The sequence below is a fragment of the Balaenoptera physalus genome (assembly GCF_965194825.1).
Source record: "Balaenoptera physalus genome assembly, chromosome: 1".
Taxonomy (NCBI): Eukaryota; Metazoa; Chordata; class Mammalia; order Artiodactyla; family Balaenopteridae; genus Balaenoptera; species Balaenoptera physalus.
This window is the reverse complement of record NC_138882.1, coordinates 91,502,553-91,524,768: the sequence shown is the minus strand read 5'-3', so window position 1 is coordinate 91,524,768 and position 22,216 is coordinate 91,502,553. Positions and strand designations below refer to the sequence as shown.

At 42.2% G+C, this 22,216-nt stretch overlaps 1 protein-coding gene across 3 annotated transcripts in view; it reads right to left on the bottom strand.

Moving 5' to 3' along the window:
- TBX15 (T-box transcription factor 15) overlaps window positions 1-22,216 on the bottom strand; it is a 109,283-nt gene that overhangs the window by 8,053 nt on the left and 79,014 nt on the right. For all 3 annotated transcript variants that reach the window (XM_082458912.1, XM_082458913.1, XM_082458914.1), the window contains exon 7: window positions 10,762-10,859. In XM_082458912.1, the coding sequence (XP_082315038.1) occupies window positions 10,762-10,859 (98 nt within the window). The remainder of the gene's footprint in view (window positions 1-10,761; window positions 10,860-22,216) is intronic.

The following is a 22,216-nucleotide window of genomic DNA, read 5'->3' as shown; positions in this document are numbered from 1 at the left end:
AAGAGACTACTACAAGCAACTCTATGCCAATAAAATGGACAACCTGGAAGAAATGGACAAATTCTTAGAAAGGTATAATCTTCCAAGACTGAACCAGGAAGAAACAGAAAATACGAACAGACCAATCACAAGTAATGAAATTGAAACTGTGATTAGAAATCTTCCAGCAAACAAAAGTCCAGGACCAGATGGCTTCACAGGGGAATTCTATGAAACATTTAGAGAAGAGCTAACACCCATCCTTCTCAAAGTCTTCCAAAAAATTGCAGAGGAAGGAACACTCCGAAACTCATTCTATGAGACCACCATGACCCTGATACCAAAACCAGACAAGATACGACAAAAAAAGAAAATTACAGACCAATATCACTAATGAACATAGATGCAAAAATCCTCAACAAAATACTAGCAAACAGAATCCAACAACACATTAAAAGGATCATACACCACGATCAAGTGGGATTTATCCCAGGGATGCAAGGATTCTTCAGTATACACAAATCAATCAATGTGATACACCATATTAACAAATTGAAGAATAAAAACCATATGATCATCTCAATAGATGCAGAAAAAGGTTTTGACAAAATTCAACACCCACTTATGATAAAAACTCTCCAGAAAGTGGGCATAGAGGGAACCTACCTCAACATAATAAAGGCCATATATGACAAACCCACAGCAAACATCATTCTCAATGGTGAAAAACAGAAAGCATTTCCTGTAAGATCAGGAACGAGACAAGGATGTCCACTCTCACCACTATTATTCAACATAGTTTTGGAAGTCCTAGCCATGGCAATCAGAGAAGAAAAAGAAATAAAAGGAATACAAATTGGAAAAGAAGAAGTAAAACGGTCACTGTTTGCAGATGACATGATACTATACATAGAAAATCCTAAAACTGCCACCAGAAAACTACTAGAGCTAATTAATGAATTTGGTAAAGCTGCAGGATACAAAATTAATGCACAGAAATCTCTTGCATTCCTATACACTAATGATGAAAAATCTGAAAGAGAAATTATGGAAACATTCCCATTTACCACTGCAACAAAAAGAATAAAATACCTAGGAATAAACCTACCTAGGGAGACAAAAGACCTGTATGCAGAAAACTATAAGACACTGATGAAAGAAATTAAAGATGATACCAACAGATGGAGAGATATACCATGTTCTTGGATTGGAAGAATCAATATTGTGAAAATGACTATACTACCCAAAGCAATCTACAGATTCAATGCAATCCCTATCAAATTACCAATGGCATTTTTTACAGAACTAGAACCAAAAATCTTAAAATTTGTATGGAGACACAAAAGACCCTGAATAGCCAAAGCAGTCCTGAGGGAAAAAAACGGAGCTGGAGGAATCAGACTCCCTGACTTCAGACTATACTACAAAGCTACAGTAATCAAGACAATATGGTACTGGCACAAAAACAGAAACATAGATCAATGGAACAAGATAGAAAGCCCAGAGATAAACCCATGCACCTATGGTCAACTAATCTATGACAAAGGAGGCAAAGATATACAATGGAGAAAAGACAGTCTCTTCAATAAGTGGTGCTGGGAAAACTGGACAGCTACATGTAAAAGAATGAAATTAGAACACTCCCTAACACCATACACAAAAATAAACTCAAAATGGATTAGAGACCTAAATGTAAGACTGGACACTATAAAACTCTTAGAGGAAAACATAGGAAGAACACTCTTTGACATCAATCACAGCAAGATCTTTTTTGATCCACCTCCTAGAGTAATGGAAATAAAACCAAAAATAAACAAATGGGACCTAATGAAACTTCAAAGCTTTTGCACAGCAAAGGAAACCATAAACAAGATGAAAAGACAACCCTCAGAATGGGAGAAAATATTTGCAAACGAATCAACGGACAAAGGATTAACCTCCAAAATATATAAACAGCTCATTCAGCTCAATATTAAAGAAACAAACAACCCAATCCAAAAATGGGCAGAAGACCTAAATAGACATTTCTCCAAAGAAGACATACAGACGGCCACGAAGCACATGAAAAGATGCTCAACATCCTAATTATTAGAGAAATGCAAATCAAAACTACAATGAGGTATCACCTCACACCAGTTAGAATGGGCATCATCAGAAAATCTACAAACAACAAATGCTGGAGAGGGTGTGGAGAAAAGGGAACCCTCTTGCACTGTTGGTCGGAATGTAAATTGATAGAGCCACTATGCAGAACAATATGTCCATCAACAGACGAATGGATAAAGAAGATGTGGCACATATATACAATGGAATATTACTCAGCCATAAAAAGGAACGAAATTGAGTCTTTTGTTGAGACGTGGATGGATCTAGAGACTGTCATACAGAGTGAAGTAAGTCAGAAAGAGAAAAACAAATATCATATATTAACACATGTATGTGGAACCTGGAAAAAATGGTACAGATGAACCGGTTTGCAGGGCAGAAGTTGAGACACAGATGTAGAGAACAAACGTATGGACACCAAGGGGGGAAAACCGCGGTGGGGTGGGGATGGTGGTGTGCTGAATTGGGCGATTGGGATTGACATGTATACAGTGATGTGTATAAAATTGATGACTAATTAAAAAAAAAAAACAAACTTAGCCTACCTCCACAGATATTGTAGCAATTTTGGCTGTAGAAATACAAATTTAGCTCTTGTTAATGGTTTTTTTCAAAGTTAAATTTTTTTACAAAGCCCAACCAATATCATCTCTTGCTTGGTCAAAAAATTTCCCCAATGAACTTCCAAGGTACAACTGGATTTAGATATAAACAGCTCCTGATTTTAGAATCATTTCAGGAAATTCTCCTTCTCTGTTTCTTGTTTATATCTTAAATTCCCTCAAGAGAAGTAAAAAGATTTTTATTCCACAAATTGAGGTAAGGCCAACATTGTAAATACCATTGGAGAAGTTAGCCTGACCATGGAAGGAAGGGCATCAAGCCTGATTCTAGGTTCACTGGCCTCCATACAGCTCCTGACCACAGGCAAGGCAGGCTACGTCTTAAATCTCCTCATCTGTGAAACAAGGGCTCGAACTGATAGGCTTCAGTTTCTGTCCTTTTCAGAATTTATGTCTGAGGATTAAATTTCTGCTAAAGTGTGAATGGCCAGTAACAAGTACTTTCCAAGGAATCATTTAAGCATGAGGAAGTTCTTGAAGGGGAAAGCTAGGAAGGATGAGGAAAAACACACTTCTTGTTTTTGTACCACTGAACAACCTAGCCTACGGTGACTTATGTGAAGCTCAGGGATTCATTTTCTGCCGGCGTGGGGTTCCTCTTTGAGGCGTCCTACGCATTTTCTCCCTCTTCCACCCTAAATGCCAGGCACTTCAGTGAAATAAGTGCTATGGTACAAATAGAGAAACTCAACTCCAGCTGTAAAGAGATTTGTGTTTTATGGGTGTGTATCTGGTCTCCTCCCTTTGAAAGTCCGTCCTTGCCCTCCCAGATCTGGTGTTTATGTGGTCCTGGAGGAGACCCCCCGTTCAGCAGGCTGTACTGTCCCGTTATAGGTATGCTCCATCAGGCCCGAGCCCTAGCCCTGCAGCAGGAAGTGCAAGATGGAGCAGATGACTTTTTACAACCCTAAATGGTTTTCTCGGATGGCCCAAGATGGAACGAATGGTACTGATTTAAGGCCTCAATTGGTTTCACTAGAAAAAAATAAGACGGGAACTATTAACAAGTTACAGGGATTTCTGCTGAGCAGATGAGAGGCACATGTTAAAAAGTTTGTAGTCAGCTTGCTTTGGCTTTCAAATGACACTCACTGGAAATGAGACTTGGTGGCCTGCTGAGCTTCAGGGGGAGAGAGTGCCCATACAAGCTAGTGTTTGAAGAGGCAGAGCAAGCCTGCCCAAGAGAAGGTCACATGGCTTCCATTCCCTTTGAAGAAATGCTCTTATGCACGTAAAATACCCAGTACAGATAACAGCCATTTTTCAAAGTCCACACAGAGAGAGAAGACTATGGCACTCGTTTTGCAGAGAAGCAAACCGAGATACTGAGAAGTCTTTACTCTCTTATGATCTAACAGCTTGTCAGCTGTTAAACAAGATTGGTAGCGCTGGCCAAGTGCTAAATAAGCAGAAGGAGGCAGGCTGCCCTCCCTGTGCATTTCAACACAGCTGCGTAGAGGCCTCTCATCCCAGAAGAGCCAGGGCCGAGTGGGAGGCCAGGCCACTCTGATACAGAGGGGTCAGAGCTGCCTCTCAAAGGAAAGCAGGCCTCCCTTTCCTGTGTGGCCTTCTCTTCTTTCCCTTATTCCCCTCTGTGCTCACTGGGTCCAGGAGTCTTGATTTAAACTTCATTAAATGGATGAATGTGGACTACAGAGTCAGACAAGCCCAGTTCTAATCCCAGCTGTCTTACTGATTATGGAACCTTAGCAAGTGAGCTTCTCCATATAAATGGAATTTTGAATATCGACCTTGTAAGTATGTATTGAGAATTAGATGAAATAATACAGATTACAAAGTGCACACAGGCATAAAAATGTGTTTCCTTTTCTTTTCTATCAGTGAAGAAGGAGTGAAGGAAGGGGAAAGGCATCTTAGGGCATTTGGGTCCTAATGGGGATGGCTGTGGGGTGTTGGCCTCTGTCCATGGAGAAGAGCATCTCAGCCTCTCCACACTCGGGAGCATCATGTCACAGCCAACTGCCTGGATGTAACAGGCTACAGGAGCCTTCAGAACTGTGAATGATGGAGCACTGGACACCCACCGGGCCCATATCACCAAGGCTAAACCAACTCTGTTTCCTCTCCAAACGATCGGCCCCTTCCCCCTCACTCCCCACCTGGGATGGAAATAAGATGCCTCATGTCTCCATCTCTTCTCAGATCAGATCAAGCAAAGTGGAATTGAACACAAACAGGTAGGTTGGTGTCTTTCCCACTATCCTCAGAGGTCTTAATCCACATCTGAGAGGTGACTAAAATGTAATGCTCTAAGTAGCTGAAAACTCTCCAGCGTTTCAGGACCAATCCTCCACCACCCCACTTCCCTGCATCCTATTTTACCCATGGCCCAAAGTGAGAAGGTACCCGAAATTCATATGCAACATTAACTTGCTCCAATATTCAAAGCTAACAGTCAAAATGACCAAAAAGAATACATGTTTAGCAGTGATTCCATACGAAGACAATAACCTAGAATATACTTGTGTACCATGAAGACAAATTAAATGTGACCATGAAAATCCTGAATACCAAACCTGCTGACTTTTGCATCTTTAGATTGATCACTTCCAGACTGTAACATGGAGGCTTTCACATACAGTTCCCTTTTGGGTTTATTTTGTTGTGCTTTCCGCCCCCTCACCAAAAAAAAAAAAAAAAAAAAAATCGAAAAACAGTGAAACAAAACCCCATCTGGGCTAGTGAAGAATAAATTTCCATGTAATTACTTGGTGCCACGAACCAGACTCTTCTGTCATATAACTTGATGGCATCTGTCCCTGAGGAGTGCTGATTCACTGTGTGTCCTTGAGTAGCCTTCTTCAAGGCTTTCAAACAGGTAAGAGGTAAAATGTCAGCACCCTATGGACTGATCCCAGGGAATAAACCCAGAGGCCATAAAGTTTAATGATCAGAGCCCAGTTCATCCCAACTAAGGAATTCCCCTTAGTTGAAATAAGTACCCTTCTCAAAAGGCAAATGTGAAACATTATAGTGCTAATGGGAATTGCCTGCTTTCAATCCTAGAAAGATTCCTAGTGCATCCTTCTCCATAAAATTTAAAGATATGCATAGATCCAAACCTCTTCCCTTTAGAATAGCTTTTAATATATTCACCCATTCTCATTTTTCACATTGGTCCCCTGGGTTCTGAGTCTCTCTGCTTCTTCAATGGCCCTATTTCACACCTATCACATTCCCTAGGTGGAATACCCCCCCCCCCCCCCCCCCCCCCGCTTTTTCACTTTCCATTAACTTGCTTGTTTTCTCTGCTACTTGTTTTACTGCCTTCCCTGCTGCGGTTTACATCTGTTGTTATTGTCATTTAGAACTAATCTGCCTCTCTCCTGGCAACAGTACCATTTTCCCACTGAGAGACACCCCCTTTCCCACTCTTACCCCTTCACCTGTACCTCCAGGGAAGGCATGTGACTCATGCCTGGACAATCTAAGCATCCCCACCTCCTGCCACAGTAATTAATTCAGTGGTATCCCAATTAGAGTCAATGAGACTCGGTGAGATTTTGCTGGAAATCTTGAGAGAGAGGCACATGACCCTTCCCATCCGATTTAAGCCTAAAAACATGCAGGTGCCAGGGATGCTGGTAGCAATGTCACCACCCTGCGGAGCCCGAGAATGAAGTCAGGTGAGAGATGATAATGGCTTGGAGTGGGGTGGTAGCAAGGGAGACTAGAGACGTGGGCAGAATCAAGAACCTGGTAAAGGTTGGATATGGTGGGTAAGGAGGGAGGGAACCGTCTAAGGTGATTAATGGATAGTGGCGTCCTTCCCCCAGGAGAGGGCGCCAAGTCTGTGAGGTAAATCATGGACTCCATTTTGGACGCATTGAGCATAAGGGACTTCGGGCCAAAATAGAATATGAACCATTTGCTTTAATAGACTGAATTGAGATACTCTCCCCTCCTTGTCAAGAACTCCTCGCAGGCATTATTCCTTGTCTCAGGGATAAATGAGATCAGCATAAGTTGGCTACCTTTGAAACATTATAATGATCACACAGTAGTTCAAAGACTCCGTTCCCAATCTTTTTACTACTATGAATTTGCTCAGTATTTGCTGTCTTTCACTGACCAACCTCTAATTAACACAAATCAAACTGATGAAAATCCCAACACCAACAGAGACCTTCATGATCCTAATTTTTAACTGCCTGACAAACATTAAAAGATGCAAAGGTGTTGAAATCTAGTGATGTCTACCACCAGTTGAGGAGAAGGGAGGCCTTCTGTAAATGGCAGGTCTCCTATCCACAGATGGAGACATATGATCAGCTTTGGTGTTCTGGTCCAGGATGGTTCCTTTTCTCACAACAGTTGTCAGATCACTTGGAGACGCCACTCACAAAAACTCTCTCAGTTTTGGTCATACAAATAGCTCCATTGTATATATATATCATCAGAACAACCTCATAGCAACATCAGGACATCATCAGAACAATAGGATTGAACTTGGCTCTTATTTCTTTTTACGTCTTTGTCTGTGTCACCTCACTCCACTTCTGCCAGCATAACTTACTTGTTTAGTTCATTTTGTCCTGCCACAAGCAGTGTTCAGGAAAAAGCCATTCCTGAAATATAATTCCTATCTCCAGACTCTCCAACAGTATAAACTCCTTGCTGATTCTAAATGAAGATGTCTGAAAATAAAACCATACACTTGACTTCATAAAAATGAAATATGGACCTACTATTTAGAGTTAACAGTCAAGTTGCTGACACTAAGCCATCAATTGGACGAGTAAGCTAATTTTGTGTGTGTGTGTGTGTTAAGTAAAAAGGAAGAAGGTGTGGTGGAAAGGAAACTGCCCAGTAAGGCAGGAGATCCTCTTTGGAGTTCTCAACTTAGTTCTGCCACCACTTAACTGCAGATATGTTACTAGGCTGCTCTGTGCCTCAGTTTATTTTTGTGTTAAAGGCAGAGGATGATGAATCCCACGCATTCTTCTCCATCAGAGAAAACAACTATATAGAGCATCCATTCAATATGTTTTTGAAAATAGAAGGATTTGGATTGTTTTAAAACCATGGCTAATTCACCTAAGCACATTCCTTGAAATTTTATCAACAGATGGGTCTCAATGAAAGAGAAATTACAATGCCAGCAAGGGCAAGAGGGAAAAAGCACCCTGAACTTCACTCAAGCAGAATGGCTGATCCAGTGTCCAGCAGCAGCAACAGCACAAAACTGTCCCAGGGCCACGTATTTGACATCCAGATATTCATGTGCTTGAAGCAATGAGGTAATGTGGACACCTGGGTGGGTTGGTCACTTTGGATCTTCGGTTTGGTGCCAACACTGCCAATACTCTCTTCACCAAAAGGGAGTTACTACAAAATCAGTCTGCCACTGAAGCTTCCACTAGACGCTCACCACTCTTTACGTCTTCTAAGACACAAAACAGTTCGACACAGATAGCTATGTCTCTTTTCTTCATTTTATGACTGATACCGTCCAGAGTTAATGGAACTCTCAGTTTTTAAAGGAAGAGGGAATGGGCGTTGTTACTTTTACATCCTTTGCTAACGTCAAGAAACCAAGCCTCATATTTTTTAATAATGAGAATCTGGATCAAGTTCAGTGTATAATTCAAAAATGTATTCCAATTAAACTATTTAATAGAGTCTTGGCTTTTCCTCTAGGCCCATTTCACCACCATATGTATCCAATAATTCCACACTCATTTCCCCCCATCAGCATAAAAAGGGACTCAGTGAATAAGTGTGACATTTTGGTCTGAAAGTTCAGTTTCTCTTCAACCATTGTTTCCCACATGTCAGTAATAAGTCTTCAGATCAATAAATTTTCAATAGAAGCACCATGAAACCTGCTATGCTGCACACCTTAGCAATGCAGGCTCCCCTGCAACTTCCCCATGCGTGCACCTGCCCAGTGGGTCCACACGCTGGTGAAATGCAGGTAGCCATCCACAACTATCACTCCACATCTGTATCCACGCACATTTCAGGTGGCTGTGCTCCAAGATTTAATCAGAGAGTGACCCTGCCTACCTGAGCCACAGTGCCACCAAGTGACCTCATTCATTGTTCATTAAGTACTTCCTGGGTTCCAGGCCCTGGAGTAGATTTTGGGGACACAGCAGTGAACACAATGTCGCCACCAATGCCTGCTCTCAGGAACTGGCAATATCCCTGCCCACCGTCACATACCAGCCTCTGTGATACAAACTCCTGCTTAGCTAGAGCTTGGAAAGTCAACACATAAAGCAAAGGCAGATGAGCAAGAAGCCACCTCAGAAATAAATAGGGTCAAGTAAGTGTCTTTGCATGACACGTTTTCATTTATAAAGCATGTTTATATATTAAATATATTGAATGCATTTATAGATGCATATATTAAATAAAGCATGTTATATATTAAATTCTTCACAAAAAAGAATTATCCCTCTTTGGGGTGAGGAAACCGACTCAGAGTAGAAGTAACTTGCCAAGGGTATATAGAGAGTTAGTGGCCATCGGAGATGAAGGCCCAGATTTCCTGACTTCCATAAACCTTTGCCTCTTAAGGGCCACGAGGGCGTCAAAGCCGCAGTGACACCCTGAATACATATCGACCCCGCTTCTATCACAGCATTATGAGGAGCAAGTCGCTTCATACGATGGGCTTCCATTTCTCCTCCACTTATTAAAAAAAGAGATGGAAATTCTGGATCCCTTGCCTCACCGGATCCCTGTGAAGATGTACGGTCTAATCATGTTTTGAATAATTATTAATCAGAACGGCAATATTTCCTGTCCCTGGTGCATTTTCTTCTCAGTTACGTACGGGGAATGAAGACAGTGATGATGATGGTGATGATAATGACAGTTAGCGTGTACTGAGGGCTTCCTGTGTTTTTAAATGCATTATCTCATTTAATCCTCACAAGAATTCTAATACATTCTCCCACTATGCAGATGAGAAAACTAAATGTCAGAAAGGATGAGGGACTTGGCCAAGGTCACCAAGCTAGGCAAGAACAGTGATAAGAGCCTAACCCAAGTTGCCTCACTCCAGAGCCGCTGCTTTTAATCACCATCTCCATCTTAAAACCTGAGGGAGTTCAGTAATTCAGGTTACATAACCTAATTTAGTGTGCAAACTGCTAGAACCTCCCTGAGAAGGGAGTATAATATAATGTGTTATCAAGTCCCAGAAGGGGCTCCTACATCACAAAGCCCCAAATTCAAAAACTAGGACTCTATTAATGGCAATCATTTGACAGAACAGAAGGAGCTCCATCTGTAATTTTGATCACTGTCACTTTGGGGCAAGAGGAGGGTGGAGAGGAAAACTCACAAAGTGTCTGACATTTTGGGAAGCTTTCACTTGGGTACCCAGGGGCTTGGGTGCTGCGCCTTGGGAGAGCCAGTGGTTAAACTGAGAAAAGGAGTTGAAATCCGCCCATGAGCCATCTGTACACATGGCCACAGGCTTCCCAACCTGAGCTGCAAGAGAAGGGAGATTAGAAACTGGATGAAAAGCACACAGCAATGGAAGGAAAAAGTCCACTTCGCCCATGCACTTGAGATGGCTGTGGCTCCACATTAGCAAAAAAGGAGAGAGCACAAGTTACAAGATTCAGAGGGGCTTGTGGCAGCTCCCTCCGCACTGTCAGACCTGAGCGATTTATTCCCATTGTCTGGAGCTAAGTTGTTTCTCATCTACAAACTAGAACAAGAAAACCGATGAGGCTGCCATGAGTAATAAATGAAATTATTATGAAGATCTCCAAATCCCAAGGGCTACATGAATGCTTAGTGATAGAAATAATCATTTCACCACCATTACGTAACCTTGCTTTTGGGAAGGGAGAGAGAATTTGGGGTGCCAGGTGAAACACTGTCTCAGAAACCTGCTTATTTGCGCAAGTGGTGATGCTTTGGTTATTTACGGAGCTACCTAGTTCTCTTCATTCCAGGCGAGTCGGTGTAACTCGTGGCTTGGCTTGGAGCCAGATGTGCTATATTCAGTTCAGCTCCCACTCCCTCCCCAGCGCTGTCTCTAAAGCAGAGGCCTTGCCCAGGGCTTTACCTTGCTGCTTTTGCATGGTGGTGAAATCTTCAAAGGTGAGTGTGCGCACAGGGGGTCTCCAGAATGCATAAGTCTCCATGATGGCTTCCAGTCCGGTTCTACACAGAGAAAAGCCAGCAAAGGAAGTTGTAAATAATCCCAAGAAATGCATGGACTTTTAAAAAAAAAAAATCCTGAAGTGGTTTGTCTGAGAAGCGGTATATGCATAGGCACTGAGAGATACCACCACCAGGGTAAATTAGTCTGGAAGAGCACAGGTACAGATGTCGCTGGATTGCAGGAAAAAGAAGAAATTAACCCAATTCAGATTATCTGCAAGCAAGTCAGAGCTATGATGGAATTTCACTCCGACCTTTCTTCAGAGAAGGTTTGGTCTGCATGAAAAAAAAATGTTAAGTGTGTTAAAGGTCAAGGTCACTGATATCATGAATAGAGTTGAGCAGAGAGTAGCACTGACCATTTCTCTAGCACAGGATGATGTGATCATCATTACCACAACACACTGACACAGCATGTCCCAGAGTCAACTCCACCACCGGGTATGTGGAGTCAATGAAACTGTCATATTGCTGCGCCTTGAAAGGCTTCTTAAATCTTCTTAAACAGAGACAAGCACCATAACAGAAATAGGAGAGGTAAGCACTCAAATATACTTGAGTTTCTGCTGCAACAAGAAATACCTACCTGAAGGCGCAAAGAGGGTTTGGTCCCAGAAATTATACCTCAAACAAAAAGACCAATACATTTCTGCAAATGTTTATCTGTATTTTGTAATATGATAACCAAACTGGTCATTGAGAGTCATGTACTTGGGACTTCAGGAAACATCCAATATTTTACCAATGTATTACTTTAAGGTTTCTGTTTCATTGACACTAGAAATTCCATTAATTGAACTATGTGCACACTGCCTAATTTATCCTTCAATAAATTCTATCATATATATGTATATGTATATGAGATGTTGATGAACATTGTTTGAACATAATTATCCAGGCTATCTGGATTATCTTACACATATTCTTGCTGAATCCTCAAAATAGAATATTGGTTGGTGCCTTGTTTGAAGCTTTGAACACAGCTTCTGATTATTGACTCCTCTTTAAAACTAACTGCTTCACTTCTAGCTAAGTGGAAAGAGGGGAAGTTAGGGTAGAGGAAGGTAGGAGAAGGAGGGTGGAGAAGAGTAGGTGGCATAAGTCCTTTCATTGCGAAGTTGCTGGAAAGTAACACGGTGTCCCTTCCTGGAAAAGACAAGCTTTCCCTCTTGAGATGAAACTTATGCTGCCTGTTCTTCTCCCTAGGTAATACATTTCCAGCATTCTCTTCAGTCTGGCACAGCAAGAATAAAGTGAGAAGCTTTACTTAAGTGAGAACAAATAGCCCTTCCTTATAAATGACTATAAGGTCCCCTGAGGTTCTTCTGTGATGAGCTGCTGATACACTGATTGGCTCTTTGTGTTGGAAAATTTCCTCTCTGAACTGGCCTTCCTTGCACAGTTAACTTTCTAAAGTCTTCCCTGGAATCTTGGAGGCTTTAAATACACCAATGTTGGCAAATTAAACTCTGTATTTTTAGAAGAGGTTGAGAGGAGAGGGTGTTGCATGGTGTTTATTAGCTGTTAATCTGTTAAAAGTAGGAATAGAAGACATCTCCACATAGTCACCCTACATTAATGCTGAATGCAGTACATGAAACTACTTGTGGAAAGAAAGAGTCCAGGCAATTAGGGAGCTCAGAATAATAAGGGGATAGGCAGATAAAGCCATGCTGAGCCTTGATGGATATAAAAAATAGATAGGCCAGGCTTAGATCTTACTGTCCTGTTTTGGAATGTTGGGGGCTCACCAGAACATCTTAGGATTCCCTTTAATGTCACGGGAGGCTCACTGCAAATGGCAAGGTCTCTATTGTTCCACCTCCTATTCCATTCTTCCCAGCAACATGTACCAATGATGAGGACAAAATATTAGCTCAAGGACAAAGAACAGTCCCTTCTCATTTCATAATAAAGTGATAGAAGACTATGAGGTGGCTATAATACACTGATATACTGCCAATGTTATATTTATTAAAAGAATAAAAAATCAATGTTGATTTTATTTTCATAACAGGCAAAAAGACTACGGCAAAGGTATTAATAACTTTATTTAAGTAGTCAACTCTGTATAGTATCGCGACCATTTATCTGTTTATCCAAATCTAATGATACCATCTTCGATGGAGAGTTATCCAGCCTCTGTTCGAGTATTTCCCAAGGAAAATATTTAGTTTTGGGACAGATCTGTTAGAAAGTTTTTTTGAGCTTGTACTGAAGTATCTGAGGTAACTTTTACCCACTGGTTCCATTACCAACGGGTAAATGGTAAGAGTGCCAGACACTTTCCACATCCTCATCAGGAAGACCTTCCTTAACTGTTAAGAACATAATGTATGACACACCACATATGGACACACCCATGGTCCATCCAGTCTAGGTGTCTTCACAAGAAGGGTCTTTTTGGTGATGAAGTTGGGTGAGGGGTATGACTACCAAAATCTAATGGCTAAGTCTACACATTCCTAACCATGCTTTGCTAATCTGTTGTGGATCTCTCTCTCATAGATTCATCCTGGACCTTACTGAATCTATTTATATATTCAGGGTGGATCTCTTTTTTAAAAAAATGAATCCTATTTGTTTACTATATGCCACATCTTATTTGTCCTCAAACTCCATTAAGCTTCCTTGGATAGATCTAATTGTTCAGTAGTACTAATTCTATTTATCAGGATTTGGTGAAGTGCCACAGCAGGACAAGTATTAGCTAATTCACTCTCCACCAGGTTTTCCACCTCCCAGTACTTAGCACAATGCCTATTACCTGACAAGACTTCAAATGATACGCATTAAATTAATAAGTAAAGGAATTATTTTTATTACTATTTTTATTACTGAGTCACAATTTCCTGAACTTTAACCAGCAATCATTTTTTCTAAGCCTAAAACTTAAGAAAACAACTTGATATCAAATCAAGAATCTGAAGACAGAGAGAATCCTCTATTACTGGTGACTTGGGAATTGTTTCTACATATAGCTGTTTGTGCCTTTCTTGACTCAGGTCCCAGAGAGGTTTCAGTTTTCCTTTGGTTTCTTCTTTTCTGGTCATGGAATTTCTGACCTTCAACAGAGTCTGAGTTCCCTAGCAGAGGCCAGTCATTTATACTCTCATCTTCTCTTATAAGAATCCTTGCCAACCACCCGTTAACGTCTTCAGCCACTTGGATGTCTATTCAAAGTTTATACTGAGCAACACGTTGTTTACTTATTCATCATCATTGTATCCCAGTTTTATAAAACTTTATCTCAAGGTTCTTAAAAGTGAATTCATTGTCTAACAGATAAAAAAAGTGGTGTTAGGTAACCACATGTCATTAACATGTTCCACATGGTGGGCCTCTCCGGGTCTGCTGAACACCAGAGACCTGATGTCATCTCTTAAGTTTCCAATCAAAGATGATCAAATTGGCAAGTGTCCCCCTCTTGCTTACTTTTCCCTGTTTGCTCCAGTGACAACAGAGACCATATCCAAACCCCCTTTGTTAAGTCATTTGGCTGTAACCACCTCTCTGATTTCCAGGCCTCTTCTCTTTAGACTTTTCAGTCTGCTCACTGGCCAAACCAACAGAATGTACTGAAGAGGAGGGAGAAAAGGAAGGAGAGGGAAACAAGCCAAAGAGCTCTTTTGCAAATTGATGATGCCTCGAGATCAACTGATTTGGAATAATAGCCAAAGTGCAAAGAAATATTCTTCCAACCTCCTCATTCAAAAAAAAAAAAAGCTGGGACCATCCCTTTGAAGTTCAGCAAATATATGATAATTATAACAATTACAAGTACATTCATGAACCTGTTAGGTAACACACCAATGCATAGTTTCTGCACTGGATGCATAGTTTCTGCTTTTTATTTCTCTTGAGATTGAAAATTATTTTTTATGTTCCTTTCATTTATTTTCTTTGTAATTCTGACATCTGACTCTCTTTGCTGGTGATACCGTTAACAACAGAAACCTATGCTAGGGATTGATAAGATCACTGGTTATCTCTCAATAGAAGACAGTCAAGGACTAAGGGAAGTCTACTGAGATGGGGTCTTGAAGTCAAAACGGGGTTATCCAATCAGGAAAACAATTATGTGCTAGGTTCAAGAGATATAAAGGCAAAAAAGACACAGGGTCTTTACCCTTAAGGAGAATCCTGCTTAACAAAAAAGATAACAACATGTAAGTGACTAATTTCTGAACTGTGTGATAGATGCTACACTGGAGATGTGTAGACAATGCCATGAGGCACTGAGCAAGATGTACTAAATACACCTGGAAAACTCAAGGGGGATTCCATAAAAGGCCACTTATTTAAGGTTAATGTTACAGGGTACTCAGTAGTTTTCCACACAGACAAGAGGCAGAAAGAGCTTTCTTAGTAGAGTTAATAGTATATGCAAAGACTTGGAAGTATGGAAGAGAAGCCATGTTCTAGGAACTGAAAATAGTTCAGGGTGACTGGAGCTCCGGGTGCAAGATGGGGGCCGGGGGGCAGGCAGGCGGACACCATGGGTATTTATTCCATGTGAGGCGTTTGGATGTTATCCCATGGGCGATACTATGCCCCTGAACTCCTTTTCTTTCTCCTCCTCTTCCAACATTTGAAAAGACACAAAACCAGAATATACTGTTCTTTCAAATCTAATCACCATGTGTCAACTTTCTAATCCTTTTCCTTAGACTGTCCTTGGTCCACTGAGATTAGGTCAAACCTTCTACACATCCCTCTCCTTCACTGGATCTGGAATTGGCTCCTACCTTTAGATTCCTTAGGGTATTTTTTGTCCAGAGATATTCTTAAAGACCTCCCAGTGGAGGTCTGCAAATTAGCAAAAGAGCCATCATTCAAAACTTGGCTTTAGACGTACAATAAATATATCTACCTGATGAACTGGATGTCACTGATGTGCTTTACAATGGTTTGGACGAACACGTGTCCAATGGACAGATGATTGGAGTTGAGTTAAAATTGTTCCTTACCCAGTGATTCCCAACTTGGGAACCCTGTCCCCACTTGGAGTCTGAATAGGTAGAGATGGTGGTCCATAAGGAGTTTTCGCTGCCTCAAGAAGTAACAATAAAAATCCTTGATTACACAAAGCAGGCTGCCTAAAACATTGTTTCTTTGCATTTGACTGGCATGGTCTCACTTTAACTTAGTAATACTAAATCACACAAGGGGCAGATTAGCATAGTGGTTAAGAGCACAAGGTCAGGAGCCAGACTGCCTGGATTTCAATTGCAACCCTGCCGCTTACTAGGGCAACGTTGCCTAGTTATATAACCTTTTCATGCCTAAAGTCTCCCTACCTGTAAAATGGAGATAATGATATTATTCCCTCCTAGTTGTAACTTAATAAATGCATATTGATTAAAGACAAAATATTTCAAAACAAGAGAGAAAATACAATGAAAACGTGAGGACCATTGGTCTAACTCAAGTAAAAGAAATCCCACCATCTGCTCAGATTGTGATCTGTAACACGAGAAAACACTTTTCCTTCACTGGGATTCAAAGCTTTGTCAGCCCTCTGGCTCTGGATTGAATGTGGAAGGACCTCTATGTTACCTAATTTCATTTCTCATTCTCTCCTCTAAGAACAAAAAAACGTGTCCCTCAAGCCTCTTTAGGCCTCATTATCTTGCAGATATTTCAGATTCCAATATGTTAGCCATTAAACAGACGTCTATCTGTTAGATGACACCATCCCTGGGCAAGAGCCATAGATAATAAAACAACTGCCAACTTTCTCTGGCAAACCCACATGGCCAAGAGGACAATGGTGGAAAAGATTCATGACAGAGGAGGGAGAACAAATAACAAGGCAGAGAAAAATGTTAAATACTGGTTGAAAGCCCGTAAGCCAGGGGACATGAAAAACAACTAATGCCTGGATGAATAGGAGGAGTCTGGCAGGATCCTGCTGCCAGAGTCCAGTATGGAGCCAGCTACCTTGAACTGCAGATGCGGCAATGCCTGCAGGGGAGTCCAGCACTGATTACTTCCATAGATCTGCTGAATGGCACCCATGCCAGGGATAACAAGAGTATACACAATCTACAGGGGTTAGTGAGACTGCCGGGAATGAGCAGGATGAGATTGGCTGGAAAAATACAGCCAACGGCTCTAGGGAGAACAAATGAAAATATAGAAATCGAAAGTGAGGGAGACACTTGGAAAGCTGTGCTGGTTGAAGGAAAGCGAGTGGTCAGCTCCTTGGCTCTAAGCTTGCCTTCAGGAGTGACAGGGAAACGGAGGTGGACAAGGGCAAGGTTGTCTGCTGACGGGCAAGCTATGCCTATCAGAGGAGTGAGACCTCGTTCTCTGGATGTTGTCGCTGGCTGGCTTTGCGAATTCTAAAAGCTAATACCTCGCTGTACTCAGTTTTACCATCAGTAAATGGGAAACGCTGTACCGATACCAATCAACTCAGAGGTAAAAATAGAAAACTTGGACCACAGATACTAAATGAAACGATTCTTACTATTATTTGTATACTGATGATTTGATGCCTAGAAATACATTTACAAGGTTGAACTATATGAAATTGCTAATATCTTACTATTTTTGACCTAGAACTAAGGAAATTTTGTATGTTCAGCTTAATAGCTAGATAAGGGTGTAGACAAGATTTGAGATACTTAGTTATACTAGAGAAATCGACCAACAGATTTATACTACAGACCCACCCTGTACCTTGACTCCCAAAGCAAAGATGTTTCTTTTGGATCTAAGCAAGGATGATCTGGCCCTGGGGCTAATCTTTTTCCCTCTTCCTTCCTGTTAACTTTCAGCACTCTAATTCCTCATCTCACAGTCCTCTTTCTGGCTGCATACTTGTCTTTGTTGGGTGTTGTGAGGAGGGGCTGGACCGTGACAAGAGTTCCCATCTGTGCCAAGGAGGTGGCTCTTCGCTCTGTGAACATGGCCTTGGGACAGCAGCTGCTTCAGAGGGGGCGTCACAAACAGATCTTTACTGCCAAATACTTTCCCCACAACCAGTAGAGATTCCTTCCTTTGGGTTAAGTCTTAGCCTCGTTAAGCATCCTCTTCCAGCAAGTAAATACATCCATTCCCGTGATGCACCGAATGGCTCCATTTTTAGATCACCATCCCCCGACACATGTAAGGGACATTAGGCACCGGAAAGACTGTCACCAGCCACATTCGCAGCAAACAGCAGTGCTTGCTGGAAACACTCTGAGAATTAGCTCAGACTCAGTGTCTCCTACACTTCAAGCTGCAGGCCCTATTGTTTTTTTAGTGAGGGACAACCTACTAAAACTACTTTCCCATGTAAACCAACCTCCCCATAATACAGGGCCTGCCACTGGCCCTTTCTGACAGTCCCTGCCTTGTGGAACTTGAGTGTCCTTGTTCAAGCCTCCAGGGGCGAACTCCACAGAGACAAAGACGCCCTCCCAAAAAGCTGCAGCAACTCCCTGGACTACAGAAGGGCCACTCCAAGGGGGACCTGTCATGCAGCCATAGCAGTGGCTCCTGGAGCACCAGGCCAGTAAGTAGCATCTGGAGGAAACCATGTCACCTGGGACAATCCCCCTTGCAGTTGTTTTAGATACTACGGAAGCTGGAAGTACAGGTAAATCCCAAGGTCAAGACAGGATGAAGGTTGCTGACAGAGGAGAACCCAGGGTCACAGAGTCCACGGCACCTCGAAAACAAGTTCATAGAACCTTCACTCCAGTTGACAGGTCATAATTTTAATCCTACCCTCTTCATGTATGTGTTTGCTTCGGAGGAAGTCGCTGGGAATTATATAAAAGTTCCCAAGCTTACTCGGGCTTTCTGTAAAATCTTGGCAGCCACTCCTCACAGGGACAAGGTTTTCACTTTAGATGTGGGCTGAGACCCACAGAGTCTTCTTTCCTTATGCTCCTCTGTCTACCCCCTTTCAAGTGCAAGGTCTCTGCACTGGCAATTCTCCCTCTAGCTGAGCACAGTGGGCTCCCCAGGCACGTGGACAGATAGACATCCCAAGGCTGCTTCTCAACCATGAGACTCAGTGCAAAGACTACTGCTTCTCTTCAGCCTCATGCCCTTTGTCTTCTCTTTGGAAAGAACTGAACCATTGGGGTGGCCACCACCAAAGATGTACTTTGACCTCTCATTTTGCTACTGAGTGACCTTCCTCAACCAAGCTTCACTCTGTTTGGGCTCATCCTCTGGGAGCCCTTCCTTCCTGAGGCTCATGCCTCTGGAACTTGCTGGGTGTCTTCCTTCTCCAGGGAGCCAGGCAGCATAGACATGCACCCGCTGTGCAGAGCCAGCTCGGATGGCCTGAAGGGTGTGCATGTCATATCTACAGTTAAGCTAAATCAGTGTCTTCCAGCAGCAGTCCATCTCAGATTTGAATCAAAATTGCCCTTAGGGGCTTCCCTGGTGGCGCAGTGGTTGAGAGTCTGCCTGCCAATGCAGGCGACAGGGGTTCGAGCCCTGGTCTGGGAGGATCCCACATGCTGCAGAACAACTAAGCCTGTGCGCCGCAACTACTGAGCCTGCGCGTCTGGAGCCTGTGCTCCGCAACGGGAGAGGCCGCGACAGTGAAAGGCCCGCGCACCACGATGAAGAGTGGCCCCGCTTGCCGCAACTGGAGAGGGCCCTCACATAGAAGCGAAGACCCAACACAGCCAAAAATAAAAATAAAATAAATAAATAAAATCCAGCCATTCATATAAAAAAAAAATTGCCCTTAATCTTTCAAACAAAGACTATCTATAGATTCACTCTTTCTTCCTTTCTTAGTTAGTATCTAAAACTAGCTCCCCTCTCTTGCTCTACCTGACTCATCCTTGGTTGGGGTAAGGCTTTCTCACTCCCGAGGTCCTGGTTTTTAACTTCTCTGCCACTCGTCAACTCTGTTCAATGTTTTGTAACTAAATGAATGATTATTATTTTACTTTGTATACCTGGCACTACAGGAAAAGAAATCTAAGAACAGGAAGCTGAAAAAGGTAGAGTTCTGTCTTCAAAGGGCTTCATTCTAGCAGGGGCCAGACAGAACCCAGGAACACAGACCACAAGACAAAACTTACCGTTAGGCTGAGGGAATCTATTTTCCCCCAGGAACAAGAAGGTGTTACTGTCTCCTCCTTATAGGAGGAATCTCCCACAGGTAATGCTGGATATTGCACCGTGGGGCTAGGCCTGTTAAAGGTAAATATATATTGACCCTTTCACCCAAAGCTATATTTGGGCCACATAATTTCTGAGAAGTCTAGAAGGAAGAACAATTTAGACATAAACAATTTCTTTCCCATTGCAGAGACAATGCCTGGAAGAAAAATCTGTCAGTGTTTCCACTCCAAAAGAACCATATGTCTACTACTCTTCTCCATAACGTGAACAAACACACACACACACACACACACACACACACACACACTTTGGTGGAGACCTCTAATCAGAGACATAATTACATGGGAATGAAAAGTAGCAGCTCCATAAGTAAAGGCTGAAGGGTGGTGACCTTCTCACACTGCAGCGTGTGAATGACACTTCTTAAAGAAGCAGGAGGAACTATGATGGGCTCTGATGATGGTGATATCACAGAGCTGACACAGTGAACGCACTAGGACTCCTGTTGGGGTTCTGGATGGCCCAATGGATATCATCCCTTGTCCTCATTTGAACTCAGAATCAATTTCCAAGAAAGACCTAGGAGACTGATGTAGTAGAGACCAAAATACCAGTTTTATTATTGATAAAAAGTGTCTGGAGACTATAACATAGGTGTGAAGGCTGAAGGAGTGAGCTAGAACTCCCTGAACTAAGCTGACTTCCCAGAACTGCAGGCCTCCTCTGCTGGGCTTACCACACAGTGGGAAGAGCCCAGATGGTACACTTTCTACAGACAAGCAGGTCCTAAAGAGTTCCAGACTCAGCAAACACATCAGTCACCTTGGTTCCCACTGAGGGGAAGGAGAAAGTGATGGGGCTAGAAGCCAGGAATACTTCTTATGGATATCTCTTTTCATTCAAATAAGAATGGGGACTAAGTGTCCTCGCCACAGCTGCCTCAAGTTCTTCTCGACACTCAGAGGGCACTGTTGTGACCCCAGCCAGCCTCTGACTGCACTGCAGTGAGAGACTTGCAGGATGAGAGAGACTCATGAGAAGCATTTCAAAGAGTGCAGTGGGCGGCTGTGTCCTCCCAGCTTTCCTCTCACACTCCCTTCTGGAGCCTCGGGATCGCAGTGGCATGGATTGAGATCGACAAACCTGAACGTGTTTTGGTTTGAGGTTTGGCAATTTCTGTAACTCCAAAGTATTCCACAAATGTTTTGTGTTCTACAAAACCAAAAAACATTGGCCAAGCACTTTCCCCCCTAATTTTTAAGCTCATGTGTTTTTCAAGGAAATGTAATCCGTATGTTTGGGGTACATTTCTATGCAACTCATCAAACCATACTCGTCTGTACGAGTCATTTGATGTCTAAAATGCATGGGGGAAATCACAGATTTATAAGAAGAACTGTGTTAGCACAAGCAGGGCCAGCGATGGGGCACTGGTGGGCACTGGTGGGAAGGTGATGAACCAACTGGATTCTGGTTTTGGCACAGGCCACCTCTTCCCAAAGATTTATAAATAATCCTCTATATCCTCATCTATCAATTTTCCCATCTGCAAAATGGCATTAATAATTCTTGCCCTCATCCTGCAGGCAGCTAGTGAGAGTTAAAGTCTGATTATCAGGTAATTTGGAGCTTTTTAAAGAGAAAATATAAGGGCTTCAACACTTGTCCCAACAAGTTGATTTTAGTCTAGCTTCCCAGAGCGCTGGAGGATGAAAATGGCTTCTACCTTCCCTAATTCATCCTTGTCCCTTCATGACACAGGTGACTTCAGTCTCATCATATCACAGTTTCACTTGCTAGGGATGTTCAACCTGACTTCCTGTCCTTGACTATGGAACGCTTTATTGGGATATAGGAAGTAAATGACAAAGTCATGGGGAAGAGTCTACACAGACAGAGAATATAGGTTGATTTATGTGGAAAAGAGAAGGTTCTGGCTACTTGAGTAGGATCTTTAAGTGGATGAAGGGGGTTTAGAGAAAGAGCTCTATTCTCGATATCTGTTGAAGATAAAATAAGTCAAGTTTAGACTGTTAGCATGATAAAGCACAAAGTGCACAGACTTTGATGTCAGATGGACTTGGGTTTTCATCCCTTCTTCAGTTTACTGTGTGACACTAGGAAAGCTGCTTAAACTCTCGGAGCCTGTTTCCTCATTTGTAAAATACAGGTTGCTTTAAAGATTAGAAAGAATGTAAGTAAAAGGTCTGGAACACAGTAAGTGTTCAATCACAAATAACTTCTATAATTACTGATATTACTTAAAACAG